General features: G+C 53.1%; 1 protein-coding gene across 1 annotated transcript; it reads left to right on the forward strand.

The window, feature by feature from the left end:
• The first annotated feature begins 441 nt into the window (after positions 1–441).
• On the forward strand, positions 442–17,132 carry SARM1 (sterile alpha and TIR motif containing 1). The gene is made up of 9 exons (XM_006095516.3): positions 442–1,287; positions 7,209–7,827; positions 9,725–9,937; positions 10,246–10,337; positions 10,451–10,686; positions 12,910–13,012; positions 13,089–13,278; positions 16,090–16,211; positions 16,297–17,132. The coding sequence occupies exons 1-9, from the start codon at positions 818–820 to the stop codon at positions 16,424–16,426; spliced, it is 2,175 nt and encodes a 724-aa protein (XP_006095578.1). The 5' UTR covers positions 442–817; the 3' UTR covers positions 16,427–17,132.
• Positions 17,133–19,791: the final 2,659 nt, after the last annotated feature.

The following is a 19,791-nucleotide window of genomic DNA, read 5'->3' on the forward strand; positions in this document are numbered from 1 at the left end:
AATCTCTTTTCCTTAGGCCTAAGTCGGTTCGCCTATTAAATGGGAACAGTAATTCCTCCCTCAGAGGCAGGTTGTAAGGCCGAATTGAGAAAGGCATAAACCGCCTCTAGAGTTGTACAGAATCGTTATTATGATCACTTTAACTACTAGTAGGGGAGGGGACACACAAGGGTGCTGCTTGCCCTCACATGGCCAGTGTCACGGTTAAAACCGAGGCAGTCTTCTCGCTCTCCACCCGCTGCCCCTGCACCCGGCGGAGGGGTGGGTGGCGGAGGGGAAGCGGGGGTGGGGGGGTGGGGGGGGGTGGGGGGGGCATGCGACGAGAGGGGAGAGGTCTGGCGAGGGCGTGGGCGGGGCGGGGCAGGACTTGAGGGCGGAGCTACGCAGGAGGCAGGGGCGGAGCCCCGCGAGACCCAGAGGCGGGGCGTCGGTTCCGGTCCGGCTTCTCAGGGGCGTGGCTGCTGAGAGTACCTCTGCCAGCCAAGCCGGAGCTGGAGCCGCGCTTTGTTCTGGTGGCTGCTGCCTGCACCCTCCGGCGTTTGGGTCCAGCCCCGCTTCCCAGCTCCCTCCTCCCGTCCATCCCCAGTATCTGGGCCTGCATTCCCTCTCCCAACCGCTTCGTCCTAGATCCTGTCCTTCTCTTCTCCCCAAACTACTGGCCAGCGCCCTTGCCTGGTACCCTGCTCTCCATCCCTCCCTCCTGCATCTTCTTCCCCCTGACCTCCTCTCGGGTCCCCTTTTTCCCAAGGTCCGGGTCGCTCCGCTCCGCTAGGTCCCGCCCCTCCAGGCCAGGGATGCCCTCTGCAGCCCCGCGCCCATGGTCCTGACGCTGCTCCTCTCCGCCTACAAGCTGTGCCGATTCTTCGCCATGTCAGGCCCACAGTCGGGCGCCGACCGGCTGGTGGTGCCGGGGCAGGACGGGAGCGGCAGCGCGGGGCCATGGTGGGTCGCGGGCGGCCGCGGGCCCCGCGAGGTGTCGCCTGGGGTGGACACCGAGGTGCAGGGCGCCCTGGAGCGTGCGCTGCCCGAGCTGCAGCAGGCGCTGACGGCGCTGAAGCTGGCGGGTAGCGCGCGGGCTGTCGGCGTCGGCTTGGCGGAGGTCTTCCATCTGGTAGAGGAGGCCTGGCTGCTGCCGGCCGTGGGCCGCGAGGTAGCCCAGGGTCTGTGCGACGCCATCCGCCTGGACGGCGGCCTCGACCTGCTGCTGCGGCTGCTGCAGGCGACGGAGCTGGAGACGCGCGTGCAGGCCGCACGCCTGCTGGAGCAGATCCTGGTGGCTGAGAATCGGTGAGGGTGCCTGGCTGGGGAGAGCGCCGCGTGGTGTGGGGCAGCAAGGGCTGTGGGGTGCCTGGGTCGCCCGTGTGCCTTGCACTATGCCATCCTTCCCTGCCTCACCTTACTACATCCCTGGTGGGGATCAACGTATCCATTTTATGAATGAGAAAACTGATGGGAAAGTTTAGTGACTCGCCCAGCGTCATGCAGTGAAATAATGGTGCAGCCAGGATTCACTCCTGGCTGGTGAGGTGAGGAATGAGATAGGGAGAGGAGGAATGGTGGAGTAGAACAGGAATTTGTCCCTGATTCTGAGGATGGAGATAGGATCCTATTGCCAATGCTCCCCCTAAACCCAGTAGCCCTCCTCCAAAACAAGCCGGAATGCCTTTTTATTCTACCTTCTCTCTCCTATATCATCTCCCTCCTCCTGAGAGAGGGAGAGAACACAATGCTCAGAAAATGGGTGCCAATCTAAGGGTTTTTACCCTCTTCATGCCATCCCAAATCCACCTCCTGCTTCCTCCTTCTTCATTTTGGTCCATGTAACAGGCCAGGCATGATCTCATCCTGCAGCTGCTGATAGGAATCAGAAGGTTTTCTGCTGAGACACTGAGGGTGCTGGTATCTCAGCGGAGTTCCTTTCTGTTTCAAACAGCCCCTAACCCTACCTGACCAGCAAGCAAAGAGACACGGATTCCCAATGAAGGCAACAGGAAATGGTCTCACCACAGGCTGGGCTGAAAGAAGGAGGGGGAAAAAGGTTTTCTGCTAGATGCATGGGTGGGAGAAGAGGAAAGTGAGTGCAGGGCTAGGCAAGGGCCCAGACAGAGTATATGTTCTCTCCCCTTTCCCACGTTGTGTCAAGGTGAGTAGGTGGGGTCCAATTGAGGCCCGGCTGCCACTCTCTTGGCTGCCTCTTGGGGTCTCCCCTAAAATATGAAAACCCCTGAGCACTCTCGTTCTCTCTCCTTTGATGCTAGAGCAGATCCGGATGTCACACTTCAGGCTCAACCTGAATTCTCAGGCCCCTCAGGTTTTGAAGGGTTTGGAAGGGTCACTTTCAGTTCATGCAGCTCTCACAAGTGTGATGATCACAGGGTAGCGGTGCTTTCCTTGCCATCTTCAAAAAGTGAAAATAACTTTGTGGGGGATGGAAATTGTGCAACTCTCAAAAATCATGAATGAAGACATGTAAATTGGGAAACCAAGTTTTGGTTCTGCTTGTTCAGCAAGTCATTGACCTCTCATCTAACATCACATGCCCTAAATTTATGGGAATGGACCATACATTTAGAGGGCTAGCAAACAGAGTGGGTGCTCACTGGATGTGTGGGCCCATGTTGGTGGGTGTGCCTTGTAGGCCTGGTATGCGGGATGGGGCAGCTATAACTAGAACTCCTGGAGAGTGGGTGCAGCGAGCACCCTAGGAAGAGGAGGGCTACAAGATGCAAATAGCGCTGATATTTTTAAGGCTGGAAATAACATTTCTCACGTGGTTCAGAACTACTGAGAGAGGCATCACACTAACCAGTGTCGTTGGTCCCAAGAAACCACGTACTGGTTGAGGCATTGGTTCAGGTATCACTTCAGGACCAAGGACAGATCCCAGCGCGCCTGTTGGGGATCAGAGTCCTTCCAAAGAAAGGTAGAATCTACTCACTCCTCTGGACTGTGCCTGGAGGAGACTGGAAGGGGAAAAACAGGGAGTGACACACAGATAATGTGTGTTTATGAAATATTGTTCTTCCTTTGCCAACCAACTTTCTCTTAAAGAGGGTTCTTCCATCAGTTTCCCACGCCTTTTGCCATTCTCAGTTCTGCAGCTCTCTCCTTCCCAAGATGCTGCCACACCCACTTCCCAGGAGCCCAGGTGTCAGCTTCCCTCACCTCAAATATCAGGATAAGTGCAACCTTGGTGTTTTGGGACTATGCTCTAACTAAACGAACTCCCCGACCAGGACCAGGGCTTCTTGCTGTCTTTAACCTTTTGCATTTTAATTATGATGTGTCCTGGTGTGGGCCTCTTTGAATTCATCTTGGACTTGTAATGTCGATTTCCTTCAAGTTAGAGATGTGTTCTGTCATTATTTTTTCAAATAGGTTTTCCATTACTTGTTCTCTCTGTTCTCCTTCTGGCACCCCCATGATGCAAATGTTGGTGTTCTTGAAGTTGTCCCACAGGCTCCTTAAACTATCCTTGTTTGTTTGTTTTTTGTTGTTTGTTTTTTTTTTTTAATTATTTTTTCTTTTTTCTGTTCTGATTGGGTGTTTTTTGTTTCCTTATATTCCCATCGCTGATTTGATTCTTGGCTTCATCTACTCTACTGTTGATTCCCTGTAAATTATTCTTCATTTCAGTTAGTGTGTCCTTAATTTCTTATTGGTCCTTTATTTATGCTGTTGAGGTGCTCACTAAGTTCATTGAGCATCCTTACAACAAGTGCTTTGAACTCTGCGTCTAGTAGATTGCTTGTCTCCATTTTTGTTTAGTTCTTTTTCTGGAGTGTTGGTCTGTTCTTTCATTTGGGACATGTTTCTTTGTCTCCTCATTTTGGCAGCCTCTCTGTGTTTGTTTCTATGTGTTAGGTAGAGCTGCTACGTCTCCCAGGCTAGATCGAGTAGCCTAAAGTAGCAGTGCCCTGTAGGGTCCAGTGGCACAGCCTCCCCAATCACCCAAGCTGGACACTCAAGGTGCGCCCTCTGTGTGGGCTGCATACAGCTTCCTCTTGTGGTTGAGCCTTGATTGCTGTTGGCATGTCAATGGGAGGGATTTACCCCCAGGCTGATCAGCTACAAGGACTGGCTGTAACCTTCAACCACCATGGAGGATCAGCTGTACAGGCCCCACCCCACAGAGCAGGACTTACTTAAGCCGGGCTCTGGTGCCCTCTGAGTCTACCCTGTGAGTGTGTTGCTTGTGAAGGTGGTTGGGGGATGGTGCTTCAGCATGGTATGAAGCTGTCCACCGGGTGTGATGGCTCTAGGGCCTCCTGGGAAGTACAGGCCAAAGTCAGCTGCCACTTGTATTCTGCCCTGGGCCACCTGGCATGAGCTACAAAGCAATCTGCATATGGCTTCTCCTTATGATGAGCTTGGAGGTGCCCCAGCGAGGTCAAGCTCTGAACCAAGGTTGGCTGCTGCTAGTGCTGGGCCTAGGGACACTTAGTGAGAGGTATGGGGCTCGCTGAGGCCAGATGCTGCTTGTTTCAAAGATTTTAGCAAAGTCTGAAGCATGAACCAGGTCAGGCCAATCATATGGAAAAGCCACCAGAAACAACTTGGGTGGGCCTGAAAATTGGGTGGGGCAGAGCCTCAGAGAATCAGGTTAATGGGGTCTCAGATATGGCTCTGTGGAGGGAGGGCTCATCAAAGGAACAATGACGTCTGCCTGGGAGAAAGCTGCACCCCCAGCCCTGATGCTGGTCAATTCAGTTCCTCCCCATTTGTCTCTGGTGCCTTTCAAGCTGCTGCCCCCCAACCCCCATGTTGGAGCTCACAAGAAGTGAGTTCAAGTTAGTCTGTGCACTTAAAGAGGAACTGCTTGGGACTCTAACAGCCTCTGTCTCCGTCAACCTCAATGTCCACTGGTTTTTACAGCCAGAAATTATAGAGTCTTCTCTTCCCAGCACTGAAGCCCTGAGCTGGGGAGTCTAGTGTGGAGCTGGGACACCTCACTCCTCATGGAGTACCTCCACAGCCGAGATATTCCTCCCTATTTTTACCTGATACACATGGGTGTGGGACCAGCTCATACTTGTCTTCACTCCACCTACCAGTCTCGATGTGTCACCTTCTTTAATTCCCTACCTGTAGGACTTTAATTCAGCTTGCTTTCAGGTGGTTCTGAATGATGGTTGTTCTGTAGTTTAGTTGTACATAATTTTGATGTGGTTTTGAGATGAGGGGAGTACCACCATGTTTTCCTATGCTGCCATCTTTTATTTTCCTTCAGTCTTTTATGTTAGTTTTTTAAAAATTCTTTATTGTTTAAAGTATTACATGAGTCTCCTTTTTTCCCCCCATGGACCTCTCCCCTGCCACCCTCTCCCCCAAGCACAAGCCCTCACCCCCCCCCTACAGTCTGTGTCCATTTGTTTTGCTCATATGCATGCACATAAGTCCTTTGGTTGATCCTATGCTGCCATCTTGACCAGAAGTTCCCCTTGTCTTGACTAATGTCCCCACCATCTTTCTGACTTAATCCCATAGGCAACCATTCAACATATAATACATATCTTCCTATCTGTATTCTGGTAAAATCTTTGTTCTTGTTTTGTGCATACATTTTTAATTTTCACAAATTGTGCTGAATTATATTCCATTTCTTACTTTCCCCCACTCAGTGTTATGTTAAAATCCTTTATGTTGCTATGTTATCATCTGCTCAGTTACTTGTAACTGCTCCACGGTCCTCCAGAACTGGGTACCTGCCCATATTATCTCTCCACTCTCCCAGGCTTGATACTGGACTGTCCCCAGTTCCCCCCACCACAAATAACACGGCAGAGCATGAACTTGACTATGTCCTTTTGTGGATCTGTGTTACAATCTCTTTGAAATAGAAATCTAAGAGCCCCAATTTCTGGCCCATTCAGTGTGTATCACCTTAATTTCATCCACTCATCCCAGCCTGCTCCCCAAATGGACTGTCCTAGCCTGTACGTACACCCACAGGGCTTCAGGGTGTTCATGGCCCCACACTTCACTAATTTTTCGTGTTGCCCAGCTTCTGCTTTTTGCCTAATAGGTGTAAAGTCATTGCTGTTTTCATTTTCACTTCTCTGATTAATAATGAGTTAGAGCATCGCTTTGTTAGCATTTTGGATTTCCTCTTTTGTAAGTTGCTCATTTGTGTCGTTTGCCCGTTTTCTATTGGATTTATCGCCTTTTTCTTGTGGATTCGAATATTTACTTATATTTACTTATATAGATTATATATGAATCCCTTGTTGGTTTTATATTTTTCCTTGTTGGTTTTAGACACTGCAAATATCTCTGGCTTTCTATTCTTCAAATATGTCAGGCTCATCAGCCCTCAGGGCTTTTGTCCTGGCTGTCCTCTCTGCGTATTATGTTCTCCCAGATACTTGCAGGCAGTGCTTTCTGGACATTTAACCCTCAGATGGCATCTCCTCAGATATATCCCTGCACCCAAGCACTCTCCATTATGTCACCTGGTTTTGCTATCCTTCTGGCCATATCACTATTATCCTGTTCATTCCCTGTTTATTTGCTTATTGTTTGTCTCCATATTAGCTGAGTCACTCTTAGTCACTGTTTAACTTCAGCCACTAGCTCAGTGCTTGGCACACAGTAGGTTCTCAATACATGTCTGTTGAATGAATGAATAAATACACTCAGTCGTGCAGCATGGAGTGAAGAGAAGTTTGAAGGCAAGGCCAGGAGTGGTGTGCTTCAAGTGACACTTCAAATGATGATAAGAAGTTAACATTGAGTCTTTCCTATGTGCCAGGCACTGTGGCAAGCACTTTACATGGATTATCACATTCATTTCTCACCATAAACCTATAGAGTAGGTATTTATAATCCTATTTATGAGATGAGGACACTAAGGTAGAAAGGTAAAGGGAGGTACCCAGGGTCTCGCAACTAGAAAATGGCAAAGAATTTGAAAGCAGGATCCAGGGGATCTGCTCCAGAGCTAGGTTTCTTAACCAGGACCCATATAGCTTCTCCAAGGGAGGGTATAGGAAAGGGAATGGGTGTGGCCAGGAGAAAGCACCCTTATAATCAGAGAAGTCTGGTCCTCCCAGGCAAGAGGTGAGGGGGTTGGGGGGTGGGGGAGGCAGGGAGAATAACGCTCTCCCTCATGTCTTATATGAGGTCCACAGAGTATACTAGTGACCAGGGGACAAGCCAGACGCCGCAGGCCCGGCAACTCCACCGTCCCCTCCACTTTCTTCCGGCAGGGACCGCGTGGCGCGCATCGGGCTGGGCGTCATCCTGAACCTGGCAAAGGAACGCGAGCCGGTGGAGCTGGCTCGGAGTGTGGCCGGCATCTTGGAGCACATGTTCAAGCACTCGGAGGAGACGTGCCAGCGGCTGGTGGCGGCCGGCGGCCTGGATGCGGTGCTGTACTGGTGCCGCCGCACCGACCCGGCGCTACTCCGCCACTGCGCGCTGGCGCTGGGCAACTGCGCCCTGCACGGCGGCCAGGCGGCGCAGCGCCGCATGGTGGAGAAGCGCGCCGCCGAGTGGCTCTTCCCTCTCGCCTTCTCCAAAGAGGACGAGCTGCTGCGGCTGCACGCCTGCCTCGCGGTGGCGGTGCTGGCTACCAACAAGGAGGTGGAGCGCGAGGTGGAGCGCTCGGGCACGCTGGAGCTCGTGGAGCCGCTCGTGGCCTCCCTGGACCCCGGCCGCTTCGCCCGCTGCCTGGTGGACGCCAGCGACACCAGCCAGGGCCGCGGGCCCGACGACCTGCAGCGCCTCGTGCCGCTGCTCGACTCCTCGCGTTTGGAGGCCCAGTGCATCGGGGCGTTCTATCTGTGCGCTGAAGCTGCCATCAAGAGCCTGCAGGGCAAGACCAAGGTGCGGGTGCAGGTGCGGGTGCGGAGTGAAGATGGGGGTTAGCATTTGGGAAGGCTTCCCAAAGCAAGGAGAAGGATGAGGAACCAGTTATTCTGGTCTTGCAGGCAAGACCAAGGTTTTAAAGCAGAGGGACACGTGTTTTATAAAGATTACCCAGGTGCTGCCTGGAGATGGGATTGGCAAGGGTGAGGTTGGAGGAAAGGGGGCCAGATAGGAGGCCATGGCAGGGGTGCAGTTGGGATGGTGGGGGTCAGGACTAGTCCAGAGAGAGGCAGAGAGAAGTAGCTGCCTACTTCCAGAGGTGCTGAAGAGCTAGAATTAGGACGTGGTGGGTGGCCGGGTGAAGGAGAGGGAGGAGCTGAGGGTGACTCCTGACTTTGGACCCAGTGGATGGTGGCACCAGGTACTGAAATAAGGTGAGCTGTGTGAGAGGCAGGCTGGAGTCCCGGAGGGGAAGAAAGTGAGTTCACTGGGACAGATCGAATATGAGGTGCATGAGAGATGAGCAGGTAGAGAGCTCCCGTGGGCCATTTTGTCATTTGGGTCTGGAGTCCAGGAAGGAGAGGGAGTGTAGAGACAGAGGAGCAGGTTGTCAGTGTGTCTGCCAGAGAACTCCCACCGGAGTCCCCATAAGCCCCCGTGCCCAGGGCCTGATCTGAAACCTTTGCCCTCTTCTCTAACTTGCTGTGTGACCGTGGATATCTGGCTTCCCTTCTTTTGTGTCTCATTTTTATCCTCTGGAAAATTGAAGGAGTGGACGGACCACAGCAGTAGTTCTTACCCTGGATATGGGACTAGTAATAGTTAAAGTATCAAAAGTCTGAAATTTTATTTTTAAAAATATTACAGAATCAAGATTATCCCTATAGTGTCACCCTCCCTACTTTCTGTTCCTTTGGGAATTTGGGGGGTTGGTGACAGCTGGTGCACAGAGAGCGGAACACACCACATGAACCACCCTGTCTGTACCACAACTGTCAGCTGGGGCTGCTCAGAGGAGTGTGTCTCTCAGATGATTGTCATGCATCGTGTGTGTCCTCACAGATCAAGGAGACACTTGGTGTTAGGGGGTCTCTGAGGCCTCCTCCAAGGTCCAGTGTTCTAGGAGTTTCTGATTCTCCTCTCTGTGCCTGCTCCAGAGATGGGCCATGGGAGGACTGGCTTTATAGAGCGGGTCACTTTGCTTTGGGAGAAGAGCCTTGAGGAGAGTTGGAGTAGGGAAGTATTGGGCAGCAGCTATGACCACCAGCTCTGCACCCCTTTCCCAGCCAAGCTAGTGAGTGCAGTTCAGTAAAGACATAGTAAGCCCCCACTCTGTGGCCTGCACAGGACTCCTGGGGTGACTAAGACATGACCTCAGCTTATCACCCAGTGGCAATTGCATTATCAACTAATGACAGTGGCATTCAGAGTGTGGTACAAGGTCAAACTACAAGGTCAAACTGGAGATGTGGGCCAAACTGGGGGAGGAATCGATTTGGATTCCAATGGATGAATAGGATTCCCCCAAACAGGCTGGAGGAACCAAGGGTCTGGGAACACGTTGGGCCAAGGCCAGAGGTGGGAGAACCTTTGTGGGGGGTGTCAGACAAGTGTGGGTTGGTGAAAGGGGAGGTGAGCTGGAGTTGTGGACAGAGGCTGCACTGTGCCAGGCCTGGCCGCCATACTGAGAGCTCAGACTTTATCCGCAGGACAGACAGAAGCTGTGGAGGGGAGACATGAAGAGTTAAGAGCTTTGAGAGAGCTTCAGGAGGAATTCAGACTCCATGATTATTGGATGAAGGCAGGGCTAGGGCAGACGGTGGGACTTTCAACAGTGAGAAGAAGCTGGGCACATTTGGGGTGGCTGGCTGGAAAGTTGGTGGGTACAAGGCACCCTCTCCTCACCTCTCCCTAGGTCTTCAGTGACATCGGTGCCATCCAGAGCCTGAAACGCCTGGTTTCCTACTCCACCAATGGCACCACCTCAGCGCTGGCCAAGCGTGCGCTGCGCCTGCTGGGCGAGGAGGTGCCGAGGCCCATCCTGCCCTGCGTGCCCAGCTGGAAGGAGGCCGAGGTCCAGACGTGGCTGCAGCAGATCGGCTTCTCCCAGTACTGCGAACGCTTCCGGGTATAGCGGCGCGTAGGGCTGCCTCCCGGAGTCAGAGCCTGCGCATCCCCAAGGACGCGTGGCCCCTGGGGCGCCATGCACACAGGCCACTTTGCCCCCTCCTGTCCCGCAGGCCCGAGGCGCCAGCGTGGCCTTTTTGGGGTGGAGAGCCTGTACTCAGCAATTTTCAGGGTCACTTGGCTCTGATCAGGGTCTTATCCTCTTCCCCTACCTCCGTCTCCAGTTCCCTCCCCTTGCATCTTGTGCTTGGGGGTCCAGGGCTGAGATGGGGAGCCCTTCCTTCTTTCTTACCTCCGACTCCACCCCAGGAGCAGCAGGTAGATGGCGACTTGCTTCTGCGGCTCACGGAGGAGGAACTCCAGACGGACCTGGGCATGATATCCAGCATCACCCGCAAGAGGTATGGAGCCTCCTGCTGCCTCCCGCCCCCCTACCCCCGCCCACTCTCAACACCCTCTCGGCCACTAGCCGGTCTGAGTCAGGACTTCAGTGACCCTCCTCCCTGGGGTGCAGATTCTTTAGGGAACTCAGGGAGCTCAAGACCTTCGCCAACTACGCTACGTGCGACCGCAGCAACCTGGCTGACTGGCTGGGCAGCCTGGACCCGCGCTTCCGCCAGTACACGTACGGCCTGGTCAGCTGCGGCCTGGACCGCTCCCTGCTGCACCGCGTGTCCGAGCAGCAGCTGCTAGAGGACTGCGGCATCCGCCTGGGCGTGCACCGCATGCGCATCCTCATGGCCGCCAGAGGTCAGCCTGCCCGCGTGAGACCCGCCCCTGTCCCATCTCCATCCCTGGAGGGGCGAGGGGAGACATGTGGTGGGGCCCGGAGCCAGCGCTGTGCCAGACTGGATTCTGAAGATGCGAGGATGAATGTGTTGCACTTTGCCCTCAAGAAGTTCCCAGTCTGCTGTGGTAGGAGGAAGGCAGGGGGGTGACCACAGCAGGAGGGATGCCCTGTCCACCCAGGTCTAGGCATTTAGAGGATGTCTGACCAGGTCTTGAAGGATATCCTGGGTGGGTGGGGGTCGGGGTAGCAGCGGCAGGACAGAGGGAGCCGCATGTGCAGGTGAGACAGAGCATGGGGGGTCCATATGCGAGATATGGGTGGGAAGACAGGTGGCTTATTCTATTAGACAACAACCTGCACAGTATGGGTTCTAGAGATACTTTAGGGAGGTCATGAGGGCTCTAGCAACCCTCTTTATTTACTATTTAATTTACTAATTTACTATTTAGCCAATCTTTATTGTCAATTACTATATGCCAGGTCCTGTATGAAGTTTAAAAAATTTTTTTTATTGATTTCAGAGAGGAAGGGAGAGAGAGAGAAAGATAGAAACATCATTGATGAGAGACAATCATTGTACTGGGGATCAAGCCTGCAACCTAGGCATGTGCCCTGACCAGAAATTGAACCGTGACCTCCTGGTTCATAGGTTTACCCAACCACTGAGCCAAGCCAACTGAGCTTAAGTTTTGAACAGTCATTGTCTCATTAATCTCTACATCCATTTGATGAAGTGGGTATTAATTTTTTCAATCAACTTTTAAAACTGTTTAAAGAATGAAAGAAGTATAATTTAACTTAAAAGTGTCCAGTTTGAAGGGTTTGGAAACATGCCTACTCCTGTGTAAATACCATCAAAATCAGAGATAAAGAATATTTCCATCAAGGATGTTAATTTTAAAGATGATAAAACTAAGATTTAAAGAATTTAAAAGTATTTTCCAATGTTTAAAAGCCATTAAATAACAGAATTAAGATTTGAAACCCTTCCTTCCTGCTTCATAAACAGATAAAAGTTGTCTGTGGATGTTAAGTCTGAATATTATGAGAAGACTAGAGGCCCGGTGTATGACATTCCTGCACTGGGGGAGAGGGGGTCTCTCAGCCTAGCCTTTGCCCTTTAGCAGTTTGGGCGCCCTCAGGGAGCGGGCCTAAGTCGCCACTTGGACATCCTTAGCGCTGCCGCGGAGGTGGGAGAGGCTCCCACCACCACCACTGCACCAGCCATCAGCCCAGCTTGTCCCCCTGTGGGAGCGCACTGACCACCAGGGGACAGCTCCTGCATTGAGTGTCTCCCCCCTGGTGGTCAGTGCGCGTCATAGGGACTGGTTGTTCTGCCGTTTTGTTGATTTGCATATTACCCTTTTATTATATAGGATGGATTCTTTTCATTCATGTATTCATTCAGCAAGTACTTACTGAGCTTTGTCCCATGCTTTTGCTTCAACCAAAGCAGGTCAAATTTGGTCATTTTTACTTTGCAGCTCTCAGGAAAGCCTTAAGAATCTTTTTTTTAAAAAGGATCCTACAGGGGAAAAATAGCTTACAAATCTCTCTTCTACAGGGAGTAGGGAGCAATGACATGTTCAGACTTGGATTTTAGAAAGATCCCTTTGGTAGCTGTGCAACAGATTAGCCTGGGCGAGTGTGGATTTGGGGAGACCACTGAGAAGGCTAGAGCTGGGGGACATAAGGAGGGCCCTGAGGCTGGAGTCTAGTTGTTTAGTAGGAAGAATCCACAGAGCATGGTGCCTGGCGCTGGGCACTGAACATCAGCTCTATGAGGGCAGGGTTTGTTGGTTCTGCTCACTGCTGTATCCCAAGCACTAAAACTGGGGCCTGGCACACAGTAAGCGCTTAGTAAACATGGTTGAGTGAATGGATGAGAGGCAGGAGTTGAGGCTGACACCCAGGTCTCTGACTGGTGGGAAAGTAGGAGGAAGGGTTTAGGATGTGTTGGGTTTGGAGTGCCTGTGGGCAGCTGGCTGTGCAGGTCTGGAGCTCCAGAGAGCGGGCAGGGATGCAGGTGCATTTCAATGTCCCTAAAACACCACGCCTGCCTCCTGAGAGGGACTCACCAAGAGTTAGCGGCCTTCCTTCCTGTAGACCCCAAGGGACGATGTACCTCATTATGAGTAATGGTGAGGGGCCACCCTCACCAAGCTGTCTCCTGTCCCCCTCAGAAATGCTACACTCCCCTCTGCCCTGCACTGGCTGCAAGCCGAGTGGGGACATTCCGGATGTCTTCATCAGCTACCGCCGGAGCTCAGGCTCCCAGCTGGCCAGGTGAGGAGGAGGGGGCAGGCAGGCAGCCTCAGGCCTTTGGGTGAGGCCAGCGCAGTGACAAACGGCCTCTTCACAGCCTCCTGAAGGTGCACCTGCAGCTGCATGGCTTCAATGTCTTCATTGACGTGGAGAAACTGGAAGCCGGCAAGTTTGAGGACAAGCTCATCCAGAGTGTCATGGGTGCCCGCAACTTTGTGCTGGTGCTGTCAGCCGGGGCCCTGGACAAGTGCATGCAGGACCATGACTGCAAGGACTGGGTGCACAAGGTAGGTGCTGGCCTATCTCTGTGGTCCCAGCCTTGGCCTGTGGCCCAGGGACAAGGGTCTCCTGTTCCTTCTCATCTGCACACCCCAGCAACCTCCATGGCCCAGCTGGAAGTCAGGAGTCACAACTCAGACTGTAATAGAACTCCAGCAAGCCACTGAGGCTCTCTGGACCCATGTCTCTCATCTACAAAATGGGGGTAACTTACCTGTCCTATTCACTTTGTAGGATTGTTGTGAGGGTCAGAGAGAGATGAACATACTTTGAAATATAACCTCCAGGAGGGAAGAGGGGCAGGGGAGCAGAGTGAGAGGCACAAAGGAATTAAGAACACAAACCTTCTCATTTGTGCAATGGAGAGGTTCCCCAGGAGTCAGTCAGGGTTGAAGTTATGCAGGGACTTTCCCAGGAAGGCTGTGCTCAAGGGTCTTGGCACCCAGCAGACTGCAAGGAGGGAGGAGGCAGGCCGGTGGTGGGAGCCTTTGCCTTGGACCAGTAACAAAGGCTCCATCATCGCTCCTCGGTAGTTTTTAGAGCTTAATTGCCTTTGGTTTTAAAACTCCTTTCCCCGAAGCCACATTTGGTGGGTAATCAATATGGAAAACCACAAGTGAACTGCACTCAGGGAAATCCAATCCCTGTGGTTCCCCTTTCAAAGGGAAAAAACCCATCGAATAAGCACTTACCAGAGCACCCATGAATAGTAAGTAATATTCTCAGAGCAACCTTGTGAAGTAGGTTTATTATCCCCTTTACAGAGGAGGAAATAATAGCACTTATTATTTATTAAGCGCACTACATGCTGGGAGCTGTTCTAACCACTTGCCATGGGGTATCGTAGTTATTCCTTCCAGTGATCCTACAAGATAGGGACTGTCATTCACCCTCTTTTGTTGTTAATCCTCACCTGAGGATATTTTTTCCATTGATTTTTAGAGAGTGGAAGGGAGGGGGAGTGAGAGAGAGACATCGGTGTGAGAGAAACACACCAATGGGTTGCCTTCCGCACAAGCTCCGAGTGTGGAACTAGGGATCCTGCAACCCAGGTACATACCCTTGACCAGGAATTGAACCTGCAATCCTTTGGTGTGTGGGCTGACACTCTAACCACTGAGCGACACTGGCCAGGGCAACCCTATTTTATATATGAGAAAACAGAGGCTTTGAGAGCCAGCTGTTTTTGCCTCAGGTCACAAAGTCTGTGTGGTAGACTCAATGTGAACCCAGATCTGATGATTCCAGAGTACGCTCCCTAACTGCTATGCTATGTTGTCTCATTCATTTATTCATCCAGCCATCCATTAAGTATTAAGCAAGGGTTGACTATGGGCATGGCTTTGCGGGAGATACTGAGATATAACCTCATCCCTGCACTTTTATCTGCTAGGAAGGACAGATATTAAGTAAATCACTCATTAATTAACTTAAATTTTTAACTCTAGCATGTGCTGCAGAAGCTATGAGAGCCTATAATAGGGGAATCTGACCTGGTCAGGAAAGTGAGGGAAGACTTCCCTGGGAAAGTGTTGATTGGCTGCAGATCAGAAAAATGAGTCGGCATTAGCACAGTGAAGAGCATTCCAGACAGAGGAAACAGCATGTGCAAAGGCCCTGTGCAGGGAGGGAGGAGGGCAAATCTAAGGGGCTGCAGGGTCTGTGTGGCCGGGAGGTCAGTGCAGACATGGAGTTTGAGAAGTGAGCTGTGGCCAGCCACGCAGGACCTGCAGACATTAAGGAGTTTGAACTTCTTTTCTGAGCCATGTAAAGTCCTGGGGAGTTGTAAGTAAGGAGTGACATTCTCAAATTTGCATTTTGCAGAGTAGCTGGGTGAAGGGGCCATGTAGAGAACAAATCAGAAGGGAGCAAGAAATGGATGCGAACAGACCTGGAGGAGGATGAAGATAAGCGAGGAGGATGGAGCAGGAGAGTGGTGGGGTACAGGGAGAGAAAAACGGGTGGATTTGAAAAGTAAGAAAGAAAAAAGAGTACACTTTGCAGGGCTTGTGATGGATCAATTTGGATGCAGGGGGGTGTGATGTTTTTCTTCTGACACCAAATCGTGTGGGTTTATTCCCACACCAATAACCAGTTCTCCAACTCACCACCAATTGGGTGTCCCACAACTCAATTCAATTCTGATAGTAACTACCCACAGGGAGTGTCAGACTCCACAGGTAGCAGGGCTCTGTCCCACAAGTCTGCCCTCACTTCAGATGCCAGTCGAAAGTCCCCGGTTCCCAGGCTACCCACACTTCTGACTTGGCTACAATTCAGGGGTTCCCATGACTCTCCACACCAGGCTCAATAATTTGCTGAAATGATGTGAAGAGCTCAGGAAAGCACTTTACCTACTGGATTTTTATAAAGGATATGAGGGCAAGGTAGGGGGTGGGGACGCAGGCAGGCGAGGCCCAGAGCTCCCATGTCCTCTCCAGGACACTCTCCCAGCACCTAGATGTGCTCAACCCATGTTTAGGCGCTCTGATGGAGGTGTTATTATGTGGCTATGATTAAGTCATTGGCTGTTGGTGAATGACCTCAATCTCCATCCCCCCTCCCCTCCCTGGGGGTGTGTTGGGGTGAGGGAGCTGTAAGTTCCAACCCTCTAATCAGACCTTGATCTCCACCCCCTACCAGTCCCCATCCTGAAGCTATCTAGGCACCTTCACCCAGATATCTGGAGGTTAGAAGAGCTCTGTGCTAAGAACCGAGGACAAAGACCAAATATTGTTTATTCTACCACAAAGGGTGAGCGAGAAGTCAAGGTGGACTTTAGGGGACCCTGATCTCTTCCTCCTCCCTCCTTTCTCCAGGAGATCGTGACTGCTTTGAGCTGTGGCAAGAACATTGTGCCCGTCATTGATGGCTTCGAGTGGCCAGAACCGCAGGCCCTGCCCGAGGACATGCAGGCCGTGCTCAGCTTCAACGGCATCAAGTGAGGAGGGGGTGGTGGGTACACAGGCCTCCAGCCAGCAGTTCCCTCTTCCCGGCCCTCTGACCCGCGGCCTCTGTGCCCACAGGTGGTCCCACGAGTACCAGGAGGCCACCATTGAGAAGATCATCCGCTTCCTGCAGGGCCGCTCCTCCCGGGACTCGTCTGCAGGCTCTGACACCAGTTTGGAGGGTGTTACACCCATGGGCCCGACTTAACCAGTCCCCAGTCCCCACGTCCTGCTGTGACCCCCATTTCCATGGTCTCCCTGGAAGGAGCAGCTCCGCACACCGGCCTCCCTGGGCTGAGACAGCCTGGGCCCTTCTCAGGAAATGGCTCTCCCTCTCCCAGACCCCCATGGGCCACCTCAAACCCAGCTTCCTCAGTATCCAGAAAGGGAAGCGAGGCATTGGGGGCGGTAAGGGTTAGACCACCCTTAAGCCCTGCCACCAGGTTCTCTGTCTCAGGTGTGGGAGGGTCACGGATCAGTTCTGGAGACACTGAAGAGCAAGGGTTCGCTGCACACAACCCCCTCTCCTGCCCTGACATCAGCCAGCTTGAGTAGGGGACATCAGGCAGCCTCTGACAGGAATTAAGGCAATGCCCAGTCCACCCAGCCCAGCGGCCTGGGCCTGGGAACCAGCAGGGATAAAAGTCCACTGATGGCTCTCCACCTACACTGCGCTGGTCCTCAGGCTCACCACTTCCTGCCGCCCTGTGGCCTTGCCCTGGAATCACTCAGTGTCCTTAGCTGACCTGGTCTGGTCCCAAGTCCCTTCCTAGCCTCCCTGAGGCACAGCCTCTCTCGCCACATCCTGGGTCGGGATTGGGCTGAGCCAGCCCCTCCTCTGGCTGCTTTGCAGCTGCGGCTGGGTTGGAAGCACTCACAGGTACATGGCACTCCTTGCTCGGGCCTGGGCAGCGGCGGCCATGTCCCAAAGGGCTGCCAGCCACCCTCCCATGCCTTGGTGCTGTGCCTCAGGCTCCTGCCCCCCCAGCTCAGCTGGCCTCCCCAGCCCCTCCCAGCAGTAGCCTGGGCAGAGCCTGCAGCTCCTTGGGAGGAGGCAGTGTCCTGAGGAAGGGCAGGGGGTACATTCAAACCACCTGGGAATTTTGTTACAATTCCATTCAGGTGACCTGGGATGGGGCCTGGATTTCTGCATTTTTGATTCCCAGGTGAGCCCATGATGGTGGTCAAGAAATGACACTTTAAGTAGCCAGGCTCTGAAATACAAACCCCTCACCCCCCTTTACCAGCTCCCCGGCACCCCGCTCCATGGTCTCCGCAATCATCAGAGCCATTTTACATTATCCGGTGTGATCTCCGTTTTACAGAGGAGTCAAATGATGTGCCATTTTCTAAGCCATGAGTGGCAGCCCAGGATGCAGACCTGGCCTCCTGGTGCTCAGCCCACTGCTGGTGGCACTGCCCTCCTGAGAATCATTCTGGAGGCTGAGACCCGGCTGGGCTGCCGCTCCACAGACAGCTGGCTTCTTCCTCGGCCCAAAGAATCTAGAAGTGGGGATAGGTTTTTGACCCAGGGGCTCTACGGACATAAATGAGCAGGAACACCCCTCTGCCCCTTCCTCCAGGAGGGTAGGAAGGCTCCAGCTAACCAGGCCTGCCTCTTCCCTCTTGAGTAGCGTGTTCGCACCTCAAGGCTGGCTCAGCTCCCAGAGTGCCTCCTGCAGGTGCTGGCCAGGTCACTCTTAGCTCTTGAGCCACATGGTCAGGAAGTCAAAGGTCTCACTCCCCCCTCGGTACTTCTTCCACTCCCCTCCCTGCCAAAGACACTTTTTAGCTGGCCCTAGCCCCAACTCTGGCTTTGACTGCACTTTCTTGTTCATGCCAACAGGGGGCCCACCGCTGCCGGGCCCTGGCTCTGATGGTGACTAAGGCAGACTAGACATTGCCCTCACAGAGCAGAGGCAGTAACAATACAGTGTGGCGAATACCCTCCAGGAGCTTTCTGTCTTTTTGTCCCCAATCCCACTCCCTCCTGAGGTCCCCCATGGACAGTGCTCAGAGAGGTTTGCAGCCCTGTTTTTTCTGTTTGGCACACCCTCCAGTGCTGCCCCTCCTGTCTCTCTGGGGAATCAGAGCTCAGCCTCCCCACCCCCCAAACCCCCCAGCAGCTGAAGTGATGACCCTCCCCGCAGCCAAGCCTGAGTGTTCTCGGGACTGCCTCCCTGCCGTGACAGGGCAGGCACCTTGGCCACCTTCCACCTAGGCCTGGCCTCACAGGGCTGGCCCTGAAGCAGAGAGCTGAGAATTAGCCTTTCCCCCAAAGCCTGCTCTGACGCAGGTCTGCAGGGCCAGGGTTTTCTGCTTGGCTGGATTGTAGCTGCTGTTCCCATGTTGGAGCTGAGTCAACTAGGTCTCTACCCCACGCCTCCCCAGGGACCAAGAACTGCTCAGGGACACTCAAAGATCAAAAGTCCAGCTCCAACTCATTTATTCTTCCCCCAGGTCCACAAAGAGAGGCATCTCATTCTAGAACATATGAGGCGGAAAGGATCTCAGAATATTACCTCTAACCCAGTGTTTCCTAACCTGTCCAACCATGATCAGATCCAGCCTTTCGTAGATGGGCTTGCTCAAGGTCACCTGTGGACCAGGCAGTGGCTGGAGTAGAGCCCAGGTCTGAGCCCAGCCCAGCGCCTTCCTCCCCCCGTCCCCCTCCTGCCTCATGCTGGGACAATCAATGGATTGTCCTCTTCTTGCTCCAGTCTTCCAATAACAGGGGACAGTGAGGTGGGAATCTAGAAACAGGCCTGGGCTGTAAAGGCCACATTGACCTTGGTTTGCCCTAGGCCACACCCACTTTACTTGAGTGATTTCCAGCCAGGAGACTGACTGGCAGGGCTGGTAAGAGAGAATGGGGTAGAAATGGCATTAGGGGGCTGGACCCTGTGGCCAAGTCTGGTTTGAAGAGTCAAGTACCACCTGATCTGGGTCTGCTTGGGGGCTTATGGTACCTTAATATCAAATCCAATTTTGCCTTTGCAACTTCAGATCCAGGCTGAGGCACGGTCTCAGCACAAGGCCCGGCTGAAATACCTGGCGATGGGAGGTGTTGCAGGGCTGAGTGATAAAAACTAATTCTGCTTGGGCTGTTGTTGCCAGGGGGACCAGTACTGGCGCCTTCAGGGAGCGGATCTAACCCTCAGAATGAGCGGCCAGGGCTCTGCTCCAAGCCTCCCTGCTTGGCTTGATGCAAGTCTGGCAGCCCTTCATCTCCCAGCAGCTCAGGAGAAGAGAATGGGCGGTCAGATGAGGTCTGGGCTGGCCACGCCCAGGACCAATCCCATGGCAGCTCAGGGGCTTCTGCCCAGCCCAGCAGCTGCTGTCTGACCCATGGGGGCAAACGGGACAGAAAATAAAGGGCCCACAGCCCAATGCCTTGGGTACCAGACGATTCATGTCAGTGTGCTTATACTGATTTATTATGATGGTTGGCACTGCTAAGCCCAGGGGCTTGATTCCACTGAGTCCGTAGCACTCTCTCTCCATCCCCACAACCCTTCCTCCCCTCGAAATATTCGTCATTAAGGCATGGCTGGTGGCTGCTCACGATGAGTT

This window comes from Myotis lucifugus, unplaced genomic scaffold (assembly GCF_000147115.1).
Source record: "Myotis lucifugus unplaced genomic scaffold, Myoluc2.0 scaffold_157, whole genome shotgun sequence".
Classification (NCBI taxonomy): domain Eukaryota; kingdom Metazoa; phylum Chordata; class Mammalia; order Chiroptera; family Vespertilionidae; genus Myotis; species Myotis lucifugus.

Bases quoted from the DNA above. Each gene is read 5' to 3' on its own strand.
- SARM1 (XM_006095516.3), top strand. From the start codon at position 818: ATGGTCCTGACGCTGCTCCTCTCCGCCTACAAGCTGTGCCGATTCTTC. The intron at 9,938-10,245 runs GTATAGCGGCGC...ACTCCACCCCAG, and splicing joins AGTACTGCGAACGCTTCCGG to GAGCAGCAGGTAGATGGCGA. The intron at 13,013-13,088 runs GTGAGGAGGAGG...GCCTCTTCACAG, and splicing joins TCAGGCTCCCAGCTGGCCAG to CCTCCTGAAGGTGCACCTGC.